This window comes from Polistes fuscatus, unplaced genomic scaffold, assembly GCF_010416935.1.
Source record: "Polistes fuscatus isolate 324 unplaced genomic scaffold, CU_Pfus_HIC Scaffold19, whole genome shotgun sequence".
Taxonomy (NCBI): domain Eukaryota; kingdom Metazoa; phylum Arthropoda; class Insecta; order Hymenoptera; family Vespidae; genus Polistes; species Polistes fuscatus.
Genome location: NW_025113095.1, coordinates 1,938,771 through 1,965,677, shown reverse-complemented (window position 1 = coordinate 1,965,677; position 26,907 = coordinate 1,938,771). Strand labels below are relative to the sequence as shown.

General features: G+C 36.4%; 3 protein-coding genes and 2 long non-coding RNA genes across 5 annotated transcripts; 3 read left to right on the top strand and 2 right to left on the bottom strand.

The window, feature by feature from the left end:
• On the bottom strand, nt 1-6,177 carry LOC122515798 (toll-like receptor 7). Its single transcript, XM_043633257.1, is given in 2 exon segments — nt 1-682; nt 685-6,177. Coding segments are annotated over 2 exon segments (4,566 nt in total). The 5' UTR covers nt 4,889-6,177; the 3' UTR covers nt 1-320.
• Nucleotides 6,178-6,269: 92 nt separating this feature from the next.
• On the top strand, nt 6,270-6,977 carry LOC122515841. Its single transcript, XR_006303385.1, has 2 exons — nt 6,270-6,606; nt 6,927-6,977. It is a non-coding gene; the product is annotated as an uncharacterized LOC122515841 (long non-coding RNA).
• A 38-nt stretch (nt 6,978-7,015) lies between these two features.
• Nucleotides 7,016-8,226, top strand: LOC122515901 (sialomucin core protein 24). Its single transcript, XM_043633394.1, has 2 exons — nt 7,016-7,439; nt 7,532-8,226. Exons 1-2 carry the CDS (start codon nt 7,016-7,018, stop codon nt 7,624-7,626), a joined length of 519 nt encoding a protein of 172 aa, XP_043489329.1. The 3' UTR covers nt 7,627-8,226.
• A 5,420-nt stretch (nt 8,227-13,646) lies between these two features.
• Nucleotides 13,647-22,827, top strand: LOC122515836 (ALK tyrosine kinase receptor). Its single transcript, XM_043633340.1, has 25 exons — nt 13,647-13,964; nt 14,887-15,181; nt 15,268-15,662; nt 15,823-16,015; nt 16,136-16,263; nt 16,362-16,493; nt 16,625-16,780; nt 16,877-17,171; nt 17,242-17,336; nt 17,468-17,566; nt 17,642-17,828; nt 17,952-18,099; nt 18,289-18,432; nt 18,503-18,668; nt 18,756-18,935; nt 19,042-19,287; nt 19,378-19,479; nt 19,582-19,777; nt 19,862-20,141; nt 20,235-20,527; nt 20,701-20,926; nt 21,134-21,250; nt 21,327-21,599; nt 21,678-22,124; nt 22,448-22,827. Exons 3-25 carry the CDS (start codon nt 15,320-15,322, stop codon nt 22,493-22,495), a joined length of 4,494 nt encoding a protein of 1,497 aa, XP_043489275.1. The 5' UTR covers nt 13,647-13,964; nt 14,887-15,181; nt 15,268-15,319; the 3' UTR covers nt 22,496-22,827.
• A 2,691-nt stretch (nt 22,828-25,518) lies between these two features.
• On the bottom strand, nt 25,519-26,695 carry LOC122515849. The gene is made up of 2 exons (XR_006303394.1): nt 26,393-26,695; nt 25,519-26,264 (listed from the first exon to the last, which is right to left on the bottom strand). It is a non-coding gene; the product is annotated as an uncharacterized LOC122515849 (long non-coding RNA).
• Nucleotides 26,696-26,907: the final 212 nt, after the last annotated feature.

Sequence of the window (26,907 nt, the reverse complement as noted above, 5' to 3'; positions counted from 1 at the left end):
TTGTTCTCTATACCTTTCCCTTCTATCCATTTTCTCGATTGTCCGGTACTTTCGATATCGACGATCAAACGGACGCGTACGCTAACAATCCCTCCTCTTTCCTGAATGTAGAGTAGGTAGTTGATAAAAGGTAGGCGTAGTTCGTCGTTTCTCGCTTTGTATCTGTCGAAGAGAAAGGAGTGGGAGGGGTAGAGTAGGGGATGAATAAGCGAAAGACAGAGAAAGGATAAATAATAGTGTATAGCCTTTAGGAGGGATAAGGAGAGGAGGAGGGAGGGTCGAGGTAATCACGAAGCTGGAGCAAAACTAGCGAGAAAAGACTAAACGAGGTATGCTTGACCGGAGGAGGGTGGCGGGGGTGGAGAAGAGGGTGGTTGGTGTTGCCTCCAAGTGGATCTCTCGAGCGTCGAATAATCGGAATCAATGGACGAATATATATGCTCGGACAAGGGTCTCGTGTGATCCTCGGCAGCGAGCATAGGATTGGTAGGAGCGAGGCTGCCAGCTGGCACGGTGACCGCATCGCGATAAACGTGATTGACGGTCAGCCGAGGTTGCGGCGAGGATGGTGGAGGAGGCTGTTGATGGTGAGAGGAAACGGTACCGCAGGAATAAGCAGGCGGAGCGTGTTGCAACATCAACGCGGAGGAACCACCGGTGTTAGTAGGGTCCTTAAAAATGTACGCTGGGATCTAAACGTCGTCGTCGTCGAAGGAGGAGGAGGAGGGTTGTTCGATTTCCTACTACCAATGCTGTCCCTGTCCATCGCGTAGCTGTTTATATTACGTTTAAATACGAGAGGCAAGGATTTGTTTTCGATGGCAACATCGACGCCGCCGCCGCCGCCGCCGCCGCCACCGCCGCCGGGTGCTGCATTGCTCGCGATGTTACGCGTACCGGTAGGAGGTGGTGGTGCCGTTGATGGGGGTGCCGGTGGTATCGCGTATTTCAGACGTTCCCAAAACCTTTTCTCACCCCACGTCAATATGAGGGCAGCGTTACGCAGATACGGTCGCAATTCGGGATCCCTGTCGAGCTCGGGACTCAGATTGGCAGCTTGGACAACGATCAGCTGATTCGCTCTTCCGCGCAATGCCTCGTGAAAGGCCGCTCGTAACTCGAAACGCGACCACTCGGTTTGAAGAAAGTTCCGCGTAAGGACGATCAAGGTACGACGGGATGCGTCGACCGCTTCGAGGATGGTCGGGCCCGGTGTCGAGGTACGCAACATGCACGGCAAATCACGATGATGAAGGCATAATCTCAGAGACGAGGGTCCGTGCTCGAGTTCGGCTGCCAACGAATGAAGTATAAAGTCCTCGTCGTTCGGACTGTACGAAACGTAACAATCGTACAAACGTTCGCGATTAATGTCGTAGCACGACGTGATGCCCGCTGTCGAGACCATTGTCGCACTACCGGCCGCACCAGCTTTGGCAGGTTTCGTACGTGTAAAGCGTAATCCGTATTTGGAGTAAGCCCATGCACAAACGGGCCCACGAAATACGAAAGCTAACACCACGACGATGAGAAGCACCAGCAAGGCCGACAACGTTGCGGCTACCAGAGTTAAATAATCCTGCGCAAAGTCCACCATTCCACCGCCCTGTGCATAATAATCCGAACATGCGGTCTCGTTGACATTTAGCCGACGTCGATAAGACGGTTTGTTATCACCACCACTGTAATAGCACCAGACGTCGTTCGTGTCGACGACTTTGTGCGCGTTATCGGATACCCAGGAGGACAGTTCTTGGAGAAACTTGCAACGACAGGACCAAGGATTATTACCCAGGGATAGTTCGACTAGACGAGCGTTAAGGGTGACTTGCCAAACCGGAAATGTAACGAGTCGATTCCCGCTAAGACGTAATATCTCGAGCGAGCGCAACGGTAGGAACGTCAGATTTCCGATAAAACCGATTTGATTGTTTTGCAAGTAAAGTTCGCGCAAATGGGACAAACGTTCGAATTCGAAGCCTTTCAGTTCGCGTATACGATTGTCCTCGAGATGAAGTATCTGTAGATTGTTCAAACCGTTGAACGTACGGTTCTGAATCGATTCGATACCGCTGCCGTTCACGTAGAGAACGCGCATATTTTTACGCCCGATGAAAACGTGATTCAATAATTCACGGAGCACGTTACCATCGAGGTAGACTTCTGTCGCGTCCATCGGTATACGCCGTGGTATCTCTTCGACCCCGAGACCGGAACAATCGACGGCATTTGTACTCCAGGTACGATCGTTGTAACACTTGCACCCGTTCGGACAGGTCATTTCGCAGTCGCAGGCATCGTAATCGCAGCAGTGACAAAGAGCAAAACAGTGTGCCTCGTAACGGCAAAGGAATTCGTTGGAACGTGCCGTTGAAGCTGGTATCATGGCGATCCCACGTGGCCCGGAAGTTCGACATCTTACGTTATCCAAATCCATTACGCGCGGATACTCCCTCGTAGAGGTTTGATTGTTGATCGCAGGTAACCAATCCATCGAGCAATTGCAATAAAATGGATTATCCCCGATATAGAATTCCGGCAATGCTTTGGTTTCTGGTACTCTTGTTAATAACAGTGCGGTCAGTTCCATCGTTTCTATCATGTTGGCGTACATATCGACGCGAGTTAAATTAACTTTTTCCGTAAACGTGTTAGGATGGACGACGCTTATGTAATTGTTGTTTATAAAGAGCAACTCGACGCTGTCGGGCACGGACAGGGACGTTAGCTCGGTTATGCGGTTGTGACTGGCATCGAGGGTCTTCACCTTCGAGTTTCGAAGTTTGTAATAGTTGTCAAGTTTCTCGATAAAGTTACCATGTATATCGAGCCACTTAAGGTTACCCGGTATGAAGGCGTAATCAAACCACTCGATGTGGTTTTCCGATAAGTTTAAAAGTAGCAGACTGGTAATACTGGTGAATATGCCGTTTATGTCCGATAGAAAGTTGCCGTCTAGTCGAATGGCCTCCAGTTTAATATTACGCTCGAAGGCATGCATGTCGATGTGTTGCACTTTGTTTCTGGCCAGATTAAGAATTTGAAGATTCGGTAGATCCCAAAGCATCCCGCGAGACAAATTGCCGATGTCGTTCCCGATCAAACGTAATCCTGTAAGCTGATGGAGATTACGGAATGAGCCATTGTGAAAACTCGCGATACGATTTTCCCCAAGATCGAGAGTCTTTAAGTAAGCAAGGTCTCGTATCGCTTCCGGGACGGAGGTAAGCCCGTTGCCGCTCAAATCCAATTCCTTTAAATCCGAACAATTGCGAAATGCCACTGGATCCACGCTGGCGATCGAATTTCCTGATAACGTAAGACGATTTAGGACGAACAATCCATTGAGAAGTTGCGCTCCAACGGTACGAAGCTTATTGTCCGACAGTTCGAGGGTATGTAAATTGTAGAGCGGTAAAAAGGCGTTTCTCTCGATGTAATCGATCGAATTGTTACGTAAATCGAGTATGTGGAGAAACAAAAGGTCCTTGAACATGCGAGCGTCGATGCGGGTTAACAGATTGTAGGAAAGATCGAGAACGATCAATCGTATAAGGCCAAGAAATGACGTTTCATCGATTTGATTGCTGTCGAGCCGATTGCCAGCGAGATTTAAAACCAACAGCCACTCCAACCGAGTGAATATACCCTTGGGTAAGTCGCCTAGTCCATTGTGCGCCAGGTGTATCTCTCGTAGTTCCCTCGTGCTTCCGAATAGACCCTCCGGAAGGGAAGCAAGGGAATTGTAACTGGCGTTAAAGATACGCAGAACGGTAAGGCCGACCAACGCACGACTGTCGATTTCGGCGATCGAGTTACGTTGCAGGTGCAACTCTTGTAATTGTCGCAGTCCAACCAACGGGCCATTGTTCGGTAATCTGGTAAGCTCGTTACGCGACAGATCCAAAATTCGAACATCCGCTCGACAAGATTCGTCGTTGATATTGTTGTTGTTGCTGCTGCTGCTGATGCTGCTGCTGATGCTACTGCTACTATTGTTGCCATCCTCGGAATCCTCTTCTCGACGCGTTAAACCGATATCGAGTATGTCGCGAATACGATTTCCCGTAAGATTTAAACTCTGCAAGTTGTCCAAATCGCAGAGCAAATAAGCCGGTAATGATAACACATTGCTCTCGACTATTTCAAGAGTATGTAACTCTCTTAAACCCGACAACGAACCGGGTGCGAGTTCCAAGACGCGTTGAGCACCCCACTCGGCATTGAACGTTTGTACAGTCAACTTCTTCAGCTCGATGAGAGATTGAAAAGTACCTCCTGATATCCTGAGTACTTTGCATGCATGAATATGGAGCTCGTGAAGGGAAGGCAATCTTTGCCAGCTATGAGCGTTCAATGTGCTCTCGAAATGATGAACCTCGCTGCATCGTATTCTCAATTTGTTAGCACCGTCTAGGGACGAAGCGAGGCTGGTCAAAGCATTTGGGTCGAGAACGCGCAGAGTGCAATCTGCTGTGGTGCGAGTGTCGTTCCCACTATCGGAGGACCATCTGCACGAGGCACCACCGGTCAATGTTGCTGTTGTAGTCGCGAGGCACAAAAAGAGCAGCACGTTAATAGCGTAACGCTTGAACGCGTTCGCGACGTCTACGACGACGTTCTTCGTCACCGTCATCTCGCGACGACGATGCAACGCGCGACAAAGATTTCTTGCGCGATCGGATGGTAGATTAAACAAACGACGACGACGACGACGACGACGACGATGACGACGACGGCGACTAAAAGGAGAGATATTTTTAGCAAATTTACCGAGAGAATGTCCTTGCTGTCGTCTCTCCCTTTCCAGCCTCCCCTGTCGCGCACCGCGACAACCACCGTCGGTAATACACGTTCGCGCAAGGGGTTGACACGCGCGCACGCACATATACACGCACACTTACGGAGGAAAAGCACACACACAGATGACAGCGAGGCGGGGAGGGTGGTTCTGGTCGAGGAAGGGAGGACGACGAGCCAGAGGCTGAGGCAAAGGGAAAGGGAAAGGGAAAAGGAAAGGGAGAGGGAGATCGAGAAAGGACACTCACACGGAAGGGCGCGCGCGCGCGCGCGCGCAAACGGACAGGCGGGTAGGTAGGCGCGAGGGAGCGCGCGCGCGCTCGCACACCTCCTATCACGTAAGTACAACGGACCGGCCCATTTCTTCCTTTGTTTTTTTCCTTTTTCTCTTTCCCGGTGGGCCGCCGATCCTGCGCCCTCGGCACCACCTTGCCAACCCTCGAGCTTTATATCGATGCTTCTCTATACACTATCTATCCCTTATTTATTTCTCCTTCCTTCCTTCCTTCCTATCTTCCTTCCTTCCTTCTTTCTTCCCTTCTCTTTCCTTTCTTTTTACCCTCTTATCTTCTCTTTCGTTTATTTATTACTTTCTATCATTTTCCATATCCTTTGGTTTTTTTACGTTGTCCCCTGCAAATATAAGTCAAACCCGAAGGTAAAAACACTACCACCTCTAATTTTGTTTCACCCAACAACACTACTACCCCTTTTCGTTCTCGACTCGTCTCACCCGACCAATGCCAAGATAAGAAGACATGCGAGAGATAATTGTTATTCGGGTTTTATTGACTCTCGTAAATATATATATATATATATTATATTTATTTTCGTTGATTTTTGTCAGGAAATGTCCTCTCTCTTCCCTGTTACGAGCTATTCACGAGCGAGTTTCGCGTATTTCAAACGGAACGAGTGCACACGTCCGAATGTGTACGCTCGACTCGCACCAACCACTGTCACTGAATCCTCACCAACTTTCGCCACCGATATCATAGTCGCCACCGGTGCGGTTGCCTCACCAAGTTACCACCACCGATCACGTTGGATTCTGGTGTTCTTCTTCAATCCTTCCCATCTTTTACAACGCTCCCTCTACTTTACTTCACAAACTTCACTGCGTTCACTTTTCTTCTCTCTAGAGGTCGTTACTTTATTGCAATCCCATGAAAAGTTGCCTTAACGAGACACACCATACAAAAGATACTCTAACATTTTGTTTTACTTTTCTGTTCAATCGATTTATATATATATTCTTTTTTTTAATCATTTTTTGATATAATAAGGCATCATAGAATGTTAACTGTATTCAGACTGAACTTAACTATACCAAATAATGATATAGGTATGCGGTTTGGTAACGTTAAAATTTACCAATAATTGTACTTTTCCTATCAAAAAAGAATATAAGATATTTCATTAAATTCATATATATATGTATCATTGTTTTATGATAAATAATATTTGACTAAATTATGTGATATTATGTAATTATATTTGATATTTGTATTTTTATAGTATAGCTTAGTTTGATTTTTAAGATGGGGGAGCTACAATCCTTGTCGCCACCATCGAATATGTTCCGAACGATACGAGAAGTTTCGTACTATACTACTGGATAGTTAAAGACAAGCGTCCTCTTGTGCCTTTGAATTTCGATTATTGACACGTGTACGTTTAGCCTTCTTTTTCTCTAACTTTATATACATTTTTAAAAGATTAATCTAATAAATACGAAAATGAGGATACTTTGCGTACTGTTCGCTTTGCTAGTGATCACTGTCACTTCGTTAGCTCGTCCTCAGGGTGAGTATAGTTTCATCTATGCACACATATATATATACATCAATCTCTATGTAAAACGTATGTATGTATATGTTCATATACATACACACGTCGTCTGCCATCGTTTGTTTTCTTTTTCGTTGCGTCGGGTAACGCAATACGCCAAATGATATTCGTTAGATTTTAATGCGCATCCAATATGACAGAAGCAGATTTAAATTTAGATTTATTGATCTAGTCGTTTGAGAGCATATTCACTTTTTTATTTCCCTTTTGTTTTTTTTCTTTTTTCTTTTTTTAATAAAATGGAATAAAATAAAACGCATATTTTGACATTGCAGAGCCAGCAAATTCGAACCACACTACAACTGCTCAACCTTTGACGCCTACAATTAAAAATAATGATACTCCAAGCGGTACACCAGCATCAATGGGAAAATCTAATGAGAAACCTAACAATGTTATTGCTCATACTACTCCAAGCGTTACTACTGCTGGAAAATTAAAAGAGGATGTTGTAAAAATTGGTACTGCATTAACGAAAACTGCAGTAACTCCTGTAACAACAGATTTGAAGGCCGATTTGTCTTCTTCTGCAATTACATCGAGCGACAAAATTACTTCTACCACTACTACTATTGCTACTAGTGTTACTACTACTGCTGCACCACCTACAAAATTGACTTCTACTACTATTAATAGTATTACTACTGCTGCTTCTCCTATTACTGAAATTGTTACTACCAATAATAGCAATATAATTCCAACTGTAGCTGATATAACTACAGCAGTACCAGTTACAACAGCATGTCCACCACCATCGGATCGTCATTTTGATGGTCTTAGCTTTCTAGGTATATTTTTTAATGTTTAATATCTTTCAATGGAATTTATCTTATCGATTGTTTATATAATCTTAATAATTAACTTTCGAATTATATTTCAGGTGGTATTATTTTAACTCTCTGCTTGATCGGAATTGGAATCTTTCTATGCAAATATTGTCAACACGTTTGCGAAGATAAATATCGTACACTATGACTAATTACGTAAATTTTAGTGTAATATATTTCATTTGTTGCTGTACCACCGATACCATAGATCTCAACAAAATTATAGATCATATTTTTATTTTAGTTATTACTTCGATTAGACAAAATTTTATATTATTATTATTATTTTTATTTGTAGTTTTATTTTTCTTCAACGACGCGTGAAACGCGACACGTTTTATGCACGTTTTATGTTATTTTCGCAAAAAGAAAAACGCGCGAATCGATCGAAATTAATTAATCGATCAATTTATCTTTCTAACGATTCGAATGAGACAAAAAAAAAATTACGAATCTCAACGAGAGAGAATAAACTCTCAGCTGTTAACTCGTAAAAGAGTAGTCCTTGCACAAACGAGTACAATTAGTTGAAGTAGTTATATTTTACTTTTGTATTGTATCAAAGAAAAGTTATAGAATCTCGGCCGAGCAACGAGGCTCTTCTTATTTGTATAATATACATATATATATATATATATATAATATATATATACTTCTCTTTTATGTATGTATCTTTATTAAAAGAAACAAATGTATATAATAAATAAATTCTCAAAGTTGTTCCATTAGGAACGATTCACTCACGTAATTAATCGCATATATCCAAATACTTAATTCCTCCACCGATTTAGCTAAAAAATATTTTAAAATATCATTATTTATTTATACTAAAAGTTGAAATTAAATTAATGAGCCAAAAGAAAAGAAAACGAAAGAAAAGAAAAAAAGGAAAGGTACAAAAGTATCATTAATATTAGGCCAGTCAACGCGGGCCAAACCCGGAACTTTTCTTGTTTATGCTTCAAAATTTGACCTAAGGGTAAGTTGACGACGCTGAATCGAATGGTGCTAATTATAATAAAATCAGCAACCGGCATCTTGGGGAAAAAGGGTAAAAAAGGGTAAAATATAGCCTTATCTTAGAATCTAGGCATTTAATCGAAAAAAGTTTCAAACAAAAGTTGTAGAGAATTAAAATATACATAAAAAATGTTCTATGAGTTATCTTCGTATTTTCAAAAATAAGCGCATAAAATTGGATTGAAGATGGGAACAAAATTTTAAGAGTGGGAGAAGGCAAGCTTATCCCTCCGTCGCGTTTTACACGCGAGCGAGCTAGTATGCGTGCGAGCGTCCGTGTGCACTAATACACAAACGAAGGATCTTCGGCAATCTTCGGGACTCTCGGTCTTGAATGAAAGTGCGAGTGAGAGAACAAACCAATACTTCTCTCTTTTTATTTATCATGCGATAACGAGTATTATTGTCCTTGGCCATCGATTGTTGAGCCTTCTGATATTTCTCTTTTTATATTTTTTCTTTCGGTAGCGAGAATTTTACGTCTTGGCCATCGAGCGTCGAGCCTTTTGTATACGAGTGCGAGTGAGAAAGAAAACCGATATTTCTCTCTTTCTATTTTTTCTTTCGGTAGCGAGAATTTTTCGTTTTGGCCATCGTGCGTCGAGCGTTCTATATATCTATATATATCGGCGTATAAGCGCGGCACTTTTAAATCGAATCTTGATGCTTATGGCACGCCGTTTCTTTATTTATTGTCAAAAATAATGAACCTTGAGTAAAAAAAAATAATTCATTTTAACAGAAACTATTATTATTTAGTTGAGAGTAAAAATAATGAATTAATTTTGTGTCTCGCCATAAAATTAATTAGAATAATTAATTGATATAAATTCTTTGCCTCACAAAAATTTATTTGTATATCAAATTGAATACGTATTCTCTTTAAGACGAAATTTAAAATTTAAATATTTTTCCTATTAAATTATGTATTTTATAAAATTTTAAATTACTGACTTTTTGTCTCGTAAAAATTTATTAGTTTATCAAATTAAATACATATTTGAAAAAGAAGAATTTTATAACCACACATAAAATTAATTCAAGATATATATGAAAGGATATTCTAAAAACGTGGAATTTATTTTTTGTTCATACATAATTTTAATTCATTTTTATTATGTTATAAGAAAATAGTAATGCATTCTGATTCATCTTCGAAGTCTTAAGAATTGTACGAAATAAATTGAGCTATTATCAAGTGGTGCGTTAGCGTAAGTAGTAACGTCTTCGCTTCTCGCGCTGGGTATTTAACGTTCGATTCTTCGCGGGGGAATGATTTTTTTTATAAGTTTTTCTATCCTTAGGTTATATAAATTATTTTTACATTTCCTAATTTCTAATTATATATAGAAAAAAAATTAAAATTATTACAAAAAAATTAAAAGCAATGAATTTTTTTACATCCTGCACAAATAAAGGAAGTTTTTTACTTCAATTACAAATTCATCCTGTAAATATCATCCTAAAAAATGTATCGTTTCGGCACGTTAAAAATTAATTTTTGTTATTTATTGGATATTATTTTATTTATAATTGGTAATTTTATTACTCGCGTAATAATGTTGATTTCCTAATAAAATTTATATCGTTAGTGCAAAATTTGAAAAAAATCTGAGGTGAGACTCACTGACCGTCTCCTTGTTAAGGATAGAAAAACTTATAAAAAAAAATCATTCCCCCGCGAAGAATCGAACGTTAAATACCCAGCGCGAGAAGCGAAGACGTTACTACTTACGCTAACGCACCACTTGATAATAGCTCAATTTATTTCGTACAATTCTTAAGACTTCGAAGATGAATCAGAATGCATTACTATTTTCTTATAACATAATAAAAATGAATTAAAATTATGTATGAACAAAAAATAAATTCCACGTTTTTAGAATATCCTTTCATATATATCTTGAATTAATTTTATGTGTGGTTATAAAATTCTTCTTTTTCAAATATGTATTTAATTTGATAAACTAATAAATTTTTACGAGACAAAAAGTCAGTAATTTAAAATTTTATAAAATACATAATTTAATAGGAAAAATATTTAAATTTTAAATTTCGTCTTAAAGAGAATACGTATTCAATTTGATATACAAATAAATTTTTGTGAGGCAAAGAATTTATATCAATTAATTATTCTAATTAATTTTATGGCGAGACACAAAATTAATTCATTATTTTTACTCTCAACTAAATAATAATAGTTTCTGTTAAAATGAATTATTTTTTTTTACTCAAGGTTCATTATTTTTGACAATAAATAAAGAAACGGCGTGCCATAAGCATCAAGATTCGATTTAAAAGTGCCGCGCTTATACGCCGATATATATAGATATATAGAACGCTCGACGCACGATGGCCAAAACGAAAAATTCTCGCTACCGAAAGAAAAAATAGAAAGAGAGAAATATCGGTTTTCTTTCTCACTCGCACTCGTATACAAAAGGCTCGACGCTCGATGGCCAAGACGTAAAATTCTCGCTACCGAAAGAAAAAATATAAAAAGAGAAATATCAGAAGGCTCAACAATCGATGGCCAAGGACAATAATACTCGTTATCGCATGATAAATAAAAAGAGAGAAGTATTGGTTTGTTCTCTCACTCGCACTTTCATTCAAGACCGAGAGTCCCGAAGATTGCCGAAGATCCTTCGTTTGTGTATTAGTGCACACGGACGCTCGCACGCATACTAGCTCGCTCGCGTGTAAAACGCGACGGAGGGATAAGCTTGCCTTCTCCCACTCTTAAAATTTTGTTCCCATCTTCAATCCAATTTTATGCGCTTATTTTTGAAAATACGAAGATAACTCATAGAACATTTTTTATGTATTTTAATTCTCTACAACTTTTGTTTGAAACTTTTTTCGATTAAATGCCTAGATTCTAAGATAAGGCTATATTTTACCCTTTTTTACCCTTTTTCCCCAAGATGCCGGTTGCTGATTTTATTATAATTAGCACCATTCGATTCAGCGTCGTCAACTTACCCTTAGGTCAAATTTTGAAGCATAAACAAGAAAAGTTCCGGGTTTGGCCCGCGTTGACTGGCCTATATCATCCGATTAAAGAATTAAACTAGACCTACACTATTTTAAAATGACTTTATAGTTTCAATATATTATATGTATATATTGCGCAGACGTGGTCCAGATCTTCCTGTCATGGGTGGAGTCAAGTTGTATCTGAAGTAGACGAAAGAGAGCATGCTCAGTTTTATCCCCCTATTTGCTTTCCTCCGCAGCATCCCCTTTCCCTCCGAGAAGTTCGAGTTTCGTCCACACGAGCAACACAATCAAACTATTACTTCGTACACACGTTTGCATAAATATACATATACACCTACACATACACAAATATACACGCGTGAGTATACGCTACTACCCCCTTACAACCCCTATTTTCTCTTCGCATGTGTCGCGTACGTGTCTCCTAAGCATAAAGCTTTTTTGGAAGCTTTCATACATGCGCACATACACTATTAACGTACCATACAACCTAACAATCTACTAATACACTGACAGAAACATATATATATATCAATGGCGACGCGTTTACGCAAAAGTCTGGACCGAATGCAGCGCGGCAAGACGCGTTGCAGCGCAGAGGCGGCAAAGGCGAGGCATCAGTCGGGCTCAAACGTGCGCTCGTTGCGGGTTCGCAATCCCTTAGAACGTTTCTTATTCTTCTATCCCCTTCTTATCATCATCGATCAACAATTTTGCCAAATTTATCTCTAGATTACACGTAATCCACGTAGTCCACGAGTGATTTTAACGCGTCCACGTATACGCGCGCGCACGCACGCGTACGCACGCACGCACGGATGCTGTGTGATTTTTACACGAAAAATATTCGATACGATTAACGAACTTAATAATAATAATAATAAATCTCTGTGTACAATATTAATTAATTAATTAATATGTGCGATAATCGCGTAGTTTTATATTTTTCTGTGTTTCTTCTCGATTCGACGATACCACCGGTCTCGTAATTATCGTCAAGAAATTTTCTTCCTTCTAACATTTTTCGCAAATGTTTGTTTTGATCGTTTGAAATAATTACTTTTATCCGCGTAAAAAAAAAAGGAAAAAGGAAAAAAGAAAAGAAAAAAAAAATAAGAAATAAAAAAGTGTATATTTTATCGCCGAAAAAAGAAAAGGGGAGATCACGAAGAACAAATTCTGTTCGAAAGAAAAAGAAAGAAAAAGGTACGAAATGATATCGAAAGAAGGAGAGAAGATCTGTTGATGTGTTATTCGTCGTCGTCGCCATTAAATTCCGACACAGGGGGGAGGGGGTGTACTATTTTTTACCTTCATTTTTATCAATCATCGAACGTCGTAACGAAACGCGATTGGAGATTAAAATATCTGACATTTGCAAAATCTACGATAGTATTTGATTAAATATCGTTAAAGTATAGATAGAAAGCTAGTAAAAAATACTACGTTTTGATATAAGAAAATATGGCGGTGGACGCAGGGTGTTTATTGATCGGGATGAAAATTTCATGGTGAAATAACTATTATAGCCGGGGGATCGTCGTCCCGGGGTGGGTAACATTCGAACTTGAGATTGGATCAGTAAGCATCGAAGAGGGAGGAAATCCTCCTTCCTCCTTTTCTTTTCTTTTCTTTTCTTTTCTTTTATCTTTCTTTCGTTACCCGTCACCTCTCGTTTGACCTTTCTGCAAGAAATATCGAGTAGAGAACCTCGAAGTAGCCTAAACTCTTGAATCATTCTCAACTCATCCTCCGTTGAATCCTTTTTTTCTTTTTTTTTAAATCCCCCAGCCCCTCGTCAACCCTCGTCCTTCCCCCACTTTCTTTCCTACAAATTTTTATTATTTATTTTTTGCCAACAAATAATTTCACGCGTCGAATCAATCGATCGTTGTTTCTTTTTCCTCCTGTTGAGGGGCTTAATTGTTTTTCTTTCTTTTTTTTCTTGGGGGGGGGGTAGGTGGTTTTCATTTAAAAATACTCGAAAATAAATAACGTTGCGATTGTAATTTAAGAGTTTTCTTTTTATATATACGTTTTATCGTAGGGAATCACCACCACCATCACCATTTGGAGGATTACAAAATATTAGAATAATAATATAAAGTAACGTCAATCACGGATGACAATCATGGAGAGGGGGGCAGGAGGAGGGGGTCCCTTTAAAAGTGATGAAACACCGGTCACGGTTGACCACTGTAACAGTCAATAAGGGATGAGATAGCTGGCAAGAGAGACCGGATGTGCTTAGATGTCGTGATTCATTCTCGTGTTAGCTGATTCCTGTGTCGTCATTACGTTTGACACCTTTGTGTTGGATCAAGTATCATCGTGTTAAATTATTACCGCTTACGTTTAATCGAAATTTATATTACGAACGTCTGTCTGTCTGTTTGTCTGTCCGTCTGTCTGTCTGTGATTGATGAACAAAATAACACGAGATGAATTTTCATTCTGACAAAGGTAAGTTGAAAATATTTTTTTTATTTAATACGAAACTTATCCCTCGTGCGATCGATAAATAATCAAATCATATGATCCAATTTAATTCGTACGATCGTTATCCTGTTTTTCGATGGGGTGGCGGGGGGGAAGGGGGAGGGGGGTGGTCGACGAAGGAAAAAGTTAATCGACGAATTAAAAAAGGGAAAATGATGAGAATGATAACGCGAATGTGAACGTTGGTTGCCGTTTAACCTTTGAACCGTGAGTTGCTTCGCGAACGAGCCAAACGATCGATGAAAATGGACCGAAAATATTTCCTCCTACCGCGATAACAATTCTCTCGAAATAATGTCACCGTTTGATCGAGTTAATATTTTTCTTAAACCGTTATCGATAATTTATTATCGATTATTATGATCAACGTATTATCATTATCATCCATCGTGATTGCCATTGGACGAGCGCGAGTGAACATTTTTCGGTATATAACCAAGCTGATAAATTATCATCTGAAATGTTTTAAGTTAATGGTGCGATACCTAGGTGATGGTGCCGGAGATGAATCCGTGATTGGCGGAAATGGCATAACTGATTGGCCGATATTTCATAATTTCCGGTACGGCAACCGGTGTGGGTGGTATCCTCTCTATTACCGAGAACTGGCACCAGTAGTAAGATCAGTCCGGATGCATCTACTTAAATCTAGAGAAAAATATCAAACGCGTTTAAACGTATCGTGAATTTAACGAATTCAGCAAATGTTCCCCGTCCAGGTTGTTTTTATTCGAAATACAAATTCTACGCGAGAGATGTATACGATAGAAGAGATTATCGATTTGGAAATGAAACCGTAGAAAAGAAATAGAAAAAGAAGAAAAAAAAATGAACATATTATCCTTTCTATATAATTTTGCATTGAATTATTTTGATGAAATTTTAGGCAAACGTAAAACGTATAGAAATTTAATAAGATTAAACAAACGTAATAGAAATCAAAGTATTACGCGTGATGCGTCAAAATATTGAACAATTCCGAATGACTGTGACACGTACGAATAATAATAATAATAATAATAATAATAATAATAATCATAATAATAATAAAAGGTTGTTGAAAGTATTAAGGGAATATCGTCGTCGTGTCATCTTCAAAGAAAGATTAAAGTGTCGTTTGTGGCATCATGGCCACGTGCGTTTCGATAAAATTTTGACGAGACACCGAGTAATCCTCGAAGGTAAAACGGATTGTTATATTATTTATATTATATAATTAATGATGATAAATATTCGTATATAGTGATTATGATAATAATTATTATAGGATACGTTAAAGATCTAGAGGATAGTAATTCACTGGACGAAGTCACAGAGTAATGATCAGAGCAAAGCGGTTTGAGCTGGGAACCGCGACTGTTAATCCGGTGATTCCAGCCACCTGGAGTCGACAATCAAATCAGAGACAAGTGACATATAACAAATACTCCTTGCTGAAAATCATTTTAATATTGTGTTGCATAACCAGCGTTTATTGCGATCGCGACGAGTGGATAAAAAGATTTTCACGTGGTATTAACGATCTACGACTAGCCATGAGCGATGATAAAGAAACTAAACTTTTACATGGTCGTTGCAATATGGAGAGTATCTGTAAATGGTATTGGCATAATATTACCTCAAACGCTAGACACGAAGTCATAAATACAACTGGAATTCAAGGTAAATGTATCCCACGAGTTGTTTTTTAATTCAGTGAAATTTTGATAAGATTAATAATAAGATTCAAGCATTTATTATTATTATTACTATTATTATTATTATAAATAATAGAGGGTAGTAGTAATCTTTTTAATAATAACGATTGATTATTTTATTTAAGGGAGTTATCTACAATTCTATGGTAACGGCAATGGTATGATATATTCCGAGTATATACCACGCAGTGGATCACATTGTCATCTGACTTTGAAATTATTACAAAGACAAATGAGAAATGGGATTATAAATTTCATAATAGACACGAATAATCAGACTTACGTTGCAAGTGAACGCGGTGGGAACAATAATGCCGTGTAAGTATGACGATTTTTTAATATATCACGATATATTTATGAAATTCGAAAAAATAAAAGAAAAAAATCAACTAACGGTGCACACGTATTGATATATATATATATTTATTCAACATTTAGATGGGAGTTTTTCAGTTTCAACATCGGCGCGATTCAGCAAAAATTTCGTCTAATTATAGAATTTCTTATACCCTATAACAAATCAAGCGTAGCCGTTGACGATATTCGTTTGATCGATTGTTTTCCAGGTAATAAAAAAAAAAAAACATTTAACAAATCAATTTGACATTTATCGTAATTCGTAATTCGATTGTCAAGTTATAATTACGTTTAATATTCTTAACAGAGTATTCCCCGGAAGTTATGGTTTGCACGGACGACATGTTTCGTTGCAATAATGGTTCCTGTTTGAACAGAACACGAATATGCGATTTGACGAAAGATTGCATACAGGGAGAAGACGAAGGTCCAGATTGCGGTAATCTTACAAAATTAATCTAATTATTTGTTTAATACGACGAAACGTCGAACGATTTGAATGAAAAGTCAAGCAACAAAAAATGACTCGAACGCTGATCGTTCGATTGATAATCGAATGATCAATTTTAGATAAAATGCCGCCACATGCGAGGTGTAATTTCGAACATGGCTGGTGCGGTTGGAGAAATGTTCCAGGAAATGTATTCAATTGGACTCTTCATTGTGGTCCGACACCGACCGAAAGATCTGGACCAAGTTATGATCATACTTATCGCAATGCAACGGGTATAACACATTTTTCTTTTAATATTTTCTTCAAATATATATATCAAATTGAATGAAAATATTCAATAAGAATATTGAATCATTTGATCATTCTAGGAACATACGTTTATGTGAATACTGCTAGAGGAAATTATGGTTATGAAGGATTATTGGAAAGCCCGTTGTTTAATCCAACACCACCATATAGTAACGATCCAAATAGTTCTTATCATCATAGCTGTCAGATACGATTCTTTTATCATCGTCACGGTGTACCGCGTGGTTCTTTAGGATTATTTTTGGTTCAAGTTAAACCACATAGAAATAGTACGCAATTATTATGGTGGTCTTCTAGCGACAGAAGTGACGATTGGTATAGTCAAGCTATTCCTCTTCCAGAGGTCCGACATAGGTATGTAATAAATAAATAATAATGACTGGAAGATTTTAATATATGATACGAGTTAATATTTATCTTTCAGGTATTATTTTCTATTTGAAATAAGAAAAGGGTATGGTTCGAAAGGTGATATAGCAATAGATGATATTTCTCTCAGTCCAGAATGTTTCGGTATAGGTAAGCTTTAAATAATACAAGATTAATCAATTATTTCTAAACTATCTCACAATCATTTTAATAATATGAATAAATATTATACTTAAAAGTCTTGAAAAATAATAATTCATTATGAAAATCTTATGGTTTAGGAGTACCACCAGAAGTTGTTGGGAGTTTCGATTACAATAATCCAATAATAGAATCTGAAAATATTCCAGAACCACACGTTGACTTTGTTAATAAAACAGGTATAATCGATTGAATGATTTTTCATGAAATATTTAATAATTATATTATTTTATATCTGTATATTATTTTTGTAGTCATCCATATAACAACTTGTGGTGCTACCGGTAGAATAGGTCCGACCGCAGAACAATGTATGGAAGAACATAATGGGACTAATGTTAAAATGGTTGAATTGCCATCTAAATCCTATCAAACAAATTTTCCTTTTGCCAATTTAACTGGAATTCAAAGCTGGATCGCACCAAGCGGTGGATATTACACGTAAGAATATTTATTCTATATAGAGTCTCATTGTTTTACGTTCGAAAGAATTGTATATAAAATTAAATGAAAAAGTTAATCGATGTAATATCGGGATTTGATTGGAAAATAATTTGTTAATAGTTTAATTGGAATGGGTGCACGCGGTGGCCGAGGTGCTGGTGACATAGGAAATTCCTTGGGTGCATTTGTTCGTGGTGTCGTTGAATTGGAAAAGGGTGATCAACTTTATTTTATGATTGGACAACCTGGAACTGACGCGTGTCCTAAGGTAACAATATTTCTAACAAATCTTTCATTCCATTTTATTATACATATAATTTTCCATACCTTTGTAATATTTAATAGTCAAACCCCAAGGTACCATAAGTTCTTTTCATAGAAAATAATTTCGAAAATTAAATGAAAAGCGTGATTGTGAATGGGTTGTATTTAAACGAAACGATTAATGAATTTACAGAATTTGGGATGGCGAACGAAAAAGTGTAACCCACGATACGATGTAATAACAGAAACGGGCGGTGTGTCGTCTGTGATGGAAGAAGTGAGAAAAATGGAGGTGAAAGATGGCAGTGGTGGCGGGGGTGGTGCTACTTATATTTACCGTGAGCAAAACGATTAAATGGAAGAAGAATTAAACGTGGAATTCAAATATATACATGGAAATTGTTTTACAGTTAAAAAACAATAATGATCATGAACCGTTGCTAATCGCTGCCGGTGGTGGTGGATTGGGATTACGTTTTGGACCAGATGTCGATGATGGTATACAACATGGAAAAGGTCTTTCGGAACTTTCGGACAAACCTCATTCTGGATTAGCGATTACTGACAACGCAGGTATCGCTAAAAGACAATTTACTATTAAGGTAACTGTGTTAAATATCTATAGGGTTTGTTTTTTAAATATAATATTAATCGAAACAGGTCCTGGGGGTGGTTGGAATAGTTCAAGTGGCACATCACGAGTAGCAGCTGGAATTCCTTTGGTTCGGGGAGGATACGGTGGTGCTGGTTGTGGTTCCGGAAAACAAGGTTACGGTAATGGTGGATTTGGTGGAGGTGGTGGGGGTTGTTTAACAGGTGGCGGGGGTGGTGGTTATATAGGTAAATACAATTTGTTAACGATCGTTGATCATTACTTTCCATAAATTTCTTAATTGTACCAAACGTTCATACTCACCTGGATAAACGAGCGATAATACTCACGCAGGAGGTAGTACCGGTTTAAAGGATTCCGGTAACGGCGAGGGTGGATATTCTTACGTCTCCCGTGATCTCCTTCACGTTTATTTTAAACCTGCGGCTAATGCTGGACCCGGGGAAGTTTATATAATACCTGCCATTAGTAATTGCGGTTGTGATTTTCGTTGCGTTGCTCTCGATCAATATTTGAGCGACACCAAATGTCTGTGTCCACTTGGTTGGATACTCGATAATGATTCCAAATCCTGTAACAGTAAGTGATAAATTGTTAATATCTAGATATTACGATTATTACATACATATATATCAATATTTTCTGAAGATAATAACGTGTCTATTGCAGTGGCCAACGATTCAAACGTGTCTTATCAAAAGTTTATGATTTCGTTGATAGTTTCCAGTTCTATTTTATTATTGGTTTTCACCGGACTCGGTTGGATGCTTTGTAAGCTATCAGAATTTGTTCTTTCATAGATCGAAGATTAAAAATGAATATATCATTTTTGTCGAAATTAATATTTCGTTGTTGCGTGTGTTCATCTCGCAGATAATCGTTATCAGAATCGTAAAGCTCTTTTACGACGTCGCCAAGTGATGTTTGGAAACGGTACCGAACTGACAGCTTTAGGAGTTGTCTCGGACACTATGATGACAGAATTTAATCCTAATTACGAATTCGCTGGGAATTTATACAGTATTAAAGATTTATATCAGATACCACGTGAACATATCACTTTGGTCAAGTAAGTATTTCTATTTGTTTTTTTTATTTCTTCGAGTTGGATTATCTGACAAGTTAGTTCATTCATTTTATGATAAAAAACCAGACCACTCGGGCAAGGTGCTTTCGGTGAGGTATTTCAAGGAGTATACAAATACAGACGTAACGAGGAACACCCGGTAGCTGTTAAAACTCTACCATCCTTGACGACGTCTCAAGCTGAAGCTGATTTCATGATGGAAGCCCTTATCATGAGTAAATTTAGTCATCCCAATATAGTACATTTTATTGGAGTATCTTTCGACAGGCATCCGAGATACATCGTATTGGAATTATTAGCTGGCGGTGATTTGAAAAATTTTCTTCGAGAAGAAAGACCGAGACCGGTTGGTTAACAATCTCTAATTTTATTTGTTTGATACGATTTAACAAAAATAATTCAAAGTATACAAATCATTTCTCTGAATTGTCATAATCAGGATCGTCCGACCACTTTAAATATGTACGATTTGATAATGTGCGGATACAATGTTGCCGATGGTTGCAAATACATGGAAGAAGCACGTTTCATACATCGCGATATAGCGGCACGTAATTGTCTTCTCACGTGCAAAGGATCCGGTCGTATTGTCAAAATCGCAGATTTTGGTATGGCCAGAGATATATACAGAAGTGATTATTACAGGAAAGGTGGTAAAGCGATGTTACCTATCAAGTGGATGCCCCCGGAAAGTTTCCTCGATGGCATATTTACAACGAAAACCGACGTTTGGTTAGTCTTCAACGTTTTCGATCAAAGAAAATCATTTTCTTTTTTTAAATTCGTTCATTATATTTTATCGTTATTATGAAAATGATTCTAATATCTTTTAGTAGTAGGTTTCTTTTTAGAAAAAAAAATATATATATATAATAAATGACTTAAAATGATTTTGCGATTTAAAGGGCTTTCGGTGTTCTTCTCTGGGAAATCATGTCGTTTGGATATATGCCGTATACCGGTTGTGCCAATCGCGAGGTAATGTCGATGGTAACGTCAGGTGGTCGTTTGGAAAAACCAGCCGGTTGTCCCGATCCTATTTATGGAATAATGACACGTTGTTGGCACCCAAGACCGGAAGATAGACCGAGTTTTGCTACCATCACCGAAAGAATCGATTATTGTTTGCAGGTAAATTATATTTATTTTTTCTCACGAAGAAATGAAATGAGATAAATTATTTATTAAATCCTTTGAGTCTAATTGATCTTTAACAAGACTAACGCATGATACTTTTCGATAAAATAATCTGAACTACGTTTATTGTCCTAATTGAGATTTCAAAATGAAGTATAATGTTACGTAAGTTTCATATGAAAAAAATCTTTTGTTTGTTAGGATCCCGACGTAATAAATCATCCAACACCGAATTACGACATTTTACCAGCATGCGATCGTGAGATAACTATTATGAGGCCGGATCCTGAAACGGAATGCATCAATGTAAATTCTGACGTGAGTGTTTGTTAAATAATCTAGAGAAAAATCTAGAGGAAAAAAGAAAAAATGACAAAATCGTATTTATTTGCAGTCCGCGTTTGTCGATGGTTACATGCAACCAAGAGACATGGATTTTCGTTCAGTGACATATCGCATCGAACCAGCTGCAAATAACATGTCGTATACTCATAAGAAAAAATTCGAAAGTGGATCTACGAACGATAATACGGTTCGAACGAGAGATACTCAACAACCAGGACAGAGTAATTCCTATAAAGATAATTCAAAGAATATAAATAATGATGATAATAGTCTTGGAAACGCTCGTGCGATTCTCGACAACGACGTTAATAGCAGAACCGAGGTAAATATCAAAATTTTAGCCCATTTGAAATTGTTTAATGGTAATAAAAAAATAATATTTCATTTAATTTCGTTGTAGGACGAACGTAACGAAACGTTTAGGATGAACGACGAGACGAAAGAAATGTCTGAACCCTCGGACAACGGAAACGATCCACCCGACGATCAGGACGATCGTTTCAGCGAAAACAGCGATGGAACGGATTTAGCTGCCGACAGAAAAAATGGGAATGAAAGTACTACAACGACCGATACTAATTCCGATTCGATGGCAGTCGTAGCGGCTAATACGTCGACCGACACGACGAGTAATTCAACGCCGAACACGCGTACCTGTTCTCCCAATCGGATCGTTCTCAATACTAACGTTAACAATGTCAATGGTATATTGAAAAAAAGTGCATTAAAGGCTGCACTGAGTTTAGATCCAAGCGCATTGTACCGTGGCACGATACATTACGAGAAGATACCATTTTCCGCACCACCTCAACGTTCCAGCACACCTGGAAGTATTGAATTGACCAAGGTAAACACAGATGATCCCTACATTTTGTCATTTTAAAAAGGTCCTAAAGATTTTCTCAGTAACGCCAATTGACTCGAATCTTCGATTACCGTTTTGTTGTTCGCGCTCTGCCTAAAAATGTACAACTGAAAGAAACAAACGAACAAAAAAATGATCTAAAGTCTATCACGAATGAATAAGATTTGACTTCAAAATCGGATGAAAAAAGGCCCCCCCCTACTTCTTTCGTACACGATGACATAAAATGATCTTTCTTCTCTTCATCTTGACCATATCCCGTCCGTCACTTTTTTTTCTTCATTTATTTCTCATCTTCATCATAGGATTCTCTTGGACACGAGTTACCTAGGCAGGAGGAATGTTCCTGCTGAGAATTGTACGACGGGGGCTGACCGGATTCCCCCGCAAACGACCCTACGATGGCGGTAATCGATAACAGAAATTGCAAACAATTGCAAAGATCAGCTACCATTTCCGCGATAACGTTTAAATTGACGCAATCATCGACCATACTTTGGACATCCGCTGACGAGATGTCTTCGCGATTTTATTCCCAGGAGACCCTACTATGAGCAATCCTGCGACAACATTGTTTCAACACCTTTTTCTTTTTTTTTTATCTTTCCCATGTTCTTACACACATGGTGCAGCTAAAATTCTTGGTAGATATGAAATCAGAATAAAATTACGCGATTAGATTAATCTCATTTTGTATATAAATATAATTAGAATGGTTAATTTCTTAATAAATTGCAATGAAAAATCAATCTGATGATTGCGTGCAATGCAATTCATCCGAGCATCGATCAGTGTGTGCATCATCATCTGTTGATTGGCGTTACAAATTTGATTACAGACTTTTATTATTATATATTAGATTATTTGTTTTATTATTAAAATGTTAATTATCAATAAACACGATGAGGTGCACTATTGAAAATTATAAGGATACTTTTCAATAGTTAGTTTAGCACACGAATCTTATATTAAATTTTATTAGCGTTATATATTAATAAGAAACAATATCTGTAATGAAATCTGTAACAGCAATTAAGATGCACACGTATTAGATTGACGTTTTATTTATTGCAATTTATTAAGAAATTGAATTAAGAGATTTCGTTATTCTTGATTTATACTTTTTTATCATTTTGAACTTAATTATTTCTCAGATCTCACTTGTACCAAGAATTTTGGCCCAACCCTCTATATACGTATATATATATACAATATTACATGTACAAATATGAAACTGTATAGTAACAAATTATTACAATGACGAATGCCTAAAGGTCTATAAGTGAATTACAATTATGAAAAGTACAAGATGACAAAAAAAAAAAAAAAGAAGAAAAAAGAATACGCAGATATATTCGTGCAATTCTCAATGTACAAGATTGAGTCGAATTATTTATAACAAAATAATCGTTTCCAGTTAACGAACGATCAATGAATAAATGAAATAAGACCTACAACGTATTATATATAGACGACTGCTTGGAAATTTTCTTAGAAGATTTTTTTTTCCAAATAGAAAATAATCTATTGTTTTTTTTGTACATTCTAATAATTATTTATTTTTTATTATTTCTTTCTTTGAAAATTAAATATTGGTTTCGAAACTTATCACGTGACTAGTTCTGTACAATAATTATTACGTTAAAATGTTAAACCACAACGACTGTGACAATGGAAATGATTTGTAATGATAACACAATGGTGGTAATTTATAAATGATAAGTATAGAAATAAAATAGTAATTACTGTGCAATGTTTAATAGGATTATTTGTAACTGTAGAGCAAGTAGTAATAGTAGTAGTAGTAGTAGTAGTAGTAGTAGTAATAGTAATTAGTAGTAATGATCGAAATAGCAACGATAACATTGGCAAACAACAATTTAAACGTAGTAACAAACGAAAAACAAAATCTATTTGAAATGAAAATCAATTTTTCATCGAAAATCACGTATGCACCACCACCTATTTTGAACGCATAATACTATCTATATACAATGATATTTCGATAATTCAACAACCATCATAGAAAATACAAATAATGTGCCAGGGTATAAAAAAACGTTAATTTATAGCTAACAATTATAAAGACAAATATTCGATATTTTAAATATATTTGTCATCTCGATAAGAAGAATGTATTCGTCATAGGTATTATAGAAATAATGATAAGGATAACGGTAATTGTAACTATAATCATGTGAGTAGGATCATAATGTCTATGGAAAGAATATTTAATATGATGTTCTGTTGAAGAATAACAGGAATATTAATATTAATATTAATATTAATAATAATAATAATAATAATAATTATAATAATAATAATTATAATAATAAGTGGTTAAAGAGGACGAAACAATCTATTAATAATATTAATAATATTAATATTAATTAATTTTAAAAATAACAAGTAGGAGAATACGCATAATAGTGTAATAGAGATATTATTATAATATAATAATATAATAAGAAAAAGATATATAAATAATGAATTTAAAAAAAGGATATTGAAATAACAATTAAGATGATTCGTCCGTACCAGTACGAATTAACGTGATTCAGAGTTGGGTATTATTCGTTATTAAATTTTTATTAATTTATTTGAATAAAATTGTATTCGTTATTTAATATTATTTGTATAAGCTTTGTTCATTGTACCTATTATCCATTAGTCATACTATAATTATAAAAAAAAACAGAGAATAAATATCTTTGTAATATCGATATAGAAAATTAATAATTATTTTGTAATTGTAAGAAAAACAATATTCATCGTGATAATAAAATAAGAAAGATTTTGTTCTAGGCGCTAAAAATATGAACAAACGAATAACATTTTATTCGTCATCTGTTCTTTTGTTCTCATTTCAAACAATTGTACCCAACTCTGATTATTATATTACCAAGTAAATTAATTTGAATGTCTATTCGAAATGAAATTCGAAGCGTTCCTATCGATGCACATCATTTTTGTTCGTAAAGTGATTAATGTAAATCGCAATTATGTAAATCAATCGACGTCATTCTCTTTTTCGTAACAAAAAATCACGTAAGAATGTGTCGAAAGTAAAGAGGAACCTTCCCAAAAAAGAAAAAAGAAAAAAACGAAAAAGAAAAAAAATTGAAAGACAAAGAGAGAGAGAGAGAGAAAGAGAGAGAAATAAGAGACAATATTATAACGAAACGTGAATTTTGTCGGTCTAATTAAAAAAAAAATTGTAACTTTAAAGAAGAGATCGCCATTATGTCCGCCATATTGAATACGCAAATCACGTTACATTTTTCGTATTTTCTTGAATTTTACCACGATGTAAAATTTCAAATATCGTTCGCAATAAACTATAACGGGGATTTCGTATATATTTGACGAAGAGAAAAAAAGAAGAGCACAAAAGCCCTTTTTTACTTTTCTTACAAGAAGGACAAGAACGACGACACAACAACGATGTAACTCGTGTAAGTGTGTTTAGCGTGTATGTACAACACCCTTTAAATATCGCACCCACCACCGACCTCATCGAAAATCACCCGTGTTTTCTCATGTATGATAATAAAGAGACATGTTTATGGAAAAATCTTGAACATTGATAATAATGCTATTTTAATTCTATTTAGGAAACTTCTCATTTCTTCTTCTTCTTCCTCTTCCTCTTCCTCTTCTAATTCTTCTTCTTCTTCTTCTTTTGCTTTTTACTTTCTATTTCCTCTGCAATACTTGTAAAATAATAATATGAAATAACAGAAATAATTAAGAAGTAATTAATAACAGAGATAATCTGACCATGCTCCTGCAGTCTTAAAAATTTAGTTAGTTCCAATTATTCATTTCAAATTGGCCACCTATATAATTTTTACAATTTTGATGATATGAAGAAATGTTTGATGTACAAGATGTTTGATTTTTTATTATATGGTAGTATGTAGAAGATGCAAAGTTTGTGATAATTTTTTAAAAATGGAATCATGCATTTTTCAATACTTACAAATGTAGTCTTTTGTTCATAATATTTTTTATTAATTTTCTTCTTATATCTTATCCGTTAGTTTTTTTTGTATGCATCATTGGTTTCATTAATTGAAGCAAAATTATTATGTTTGGATAATGTCCACTTGTGAAAATAACCTGTAACAATTAATCAATAATTTCATTGCTTTAAAGTTTAATATACTTTGTGTGTGATATATTTTTTTCAATAATATAACATAAAACGTATGTGAATACTAATAATAAATAAATCATATTCTACTTACAAATACATTACATATTTTGGATAATATTATTTGACTGGTAACAATGTAATCAAGTACCACATATACATGTGTGAACATGTATAAAAAATAAATGCATCATAGAGTTGATTTAAAGATGCACTAGAATTGATTGATCCAGTAAAATCTAATACCAAAATATTAGTTAACACGTTGACTGTTATTCAACAGTTACCGTATATAAAAGCAGTACTTTACAATCTAAATGTTTTTAAATTATCAGCTGTATGTAAAGAAAGTTCGTATGTTTTACGTAAAGATTCCTTAATGATTAAATTATAATTTTTCTTAAAAATATATTAGACATTTTTTTATACTTAAACTTTAACATTTCACTTAAATATGAATGATTATGAAGACGATTATTTAATTCAAACGGTGAACAAGTAAGCTATTCGAGTGAGCCACTATAGTGGCCATCGACCTGGAAAAAATAATCGCAAAAGCCACTTTAGTGGCAGGCCCGCTAAGGGCGATATCGGTAATTGCAGTGCTCT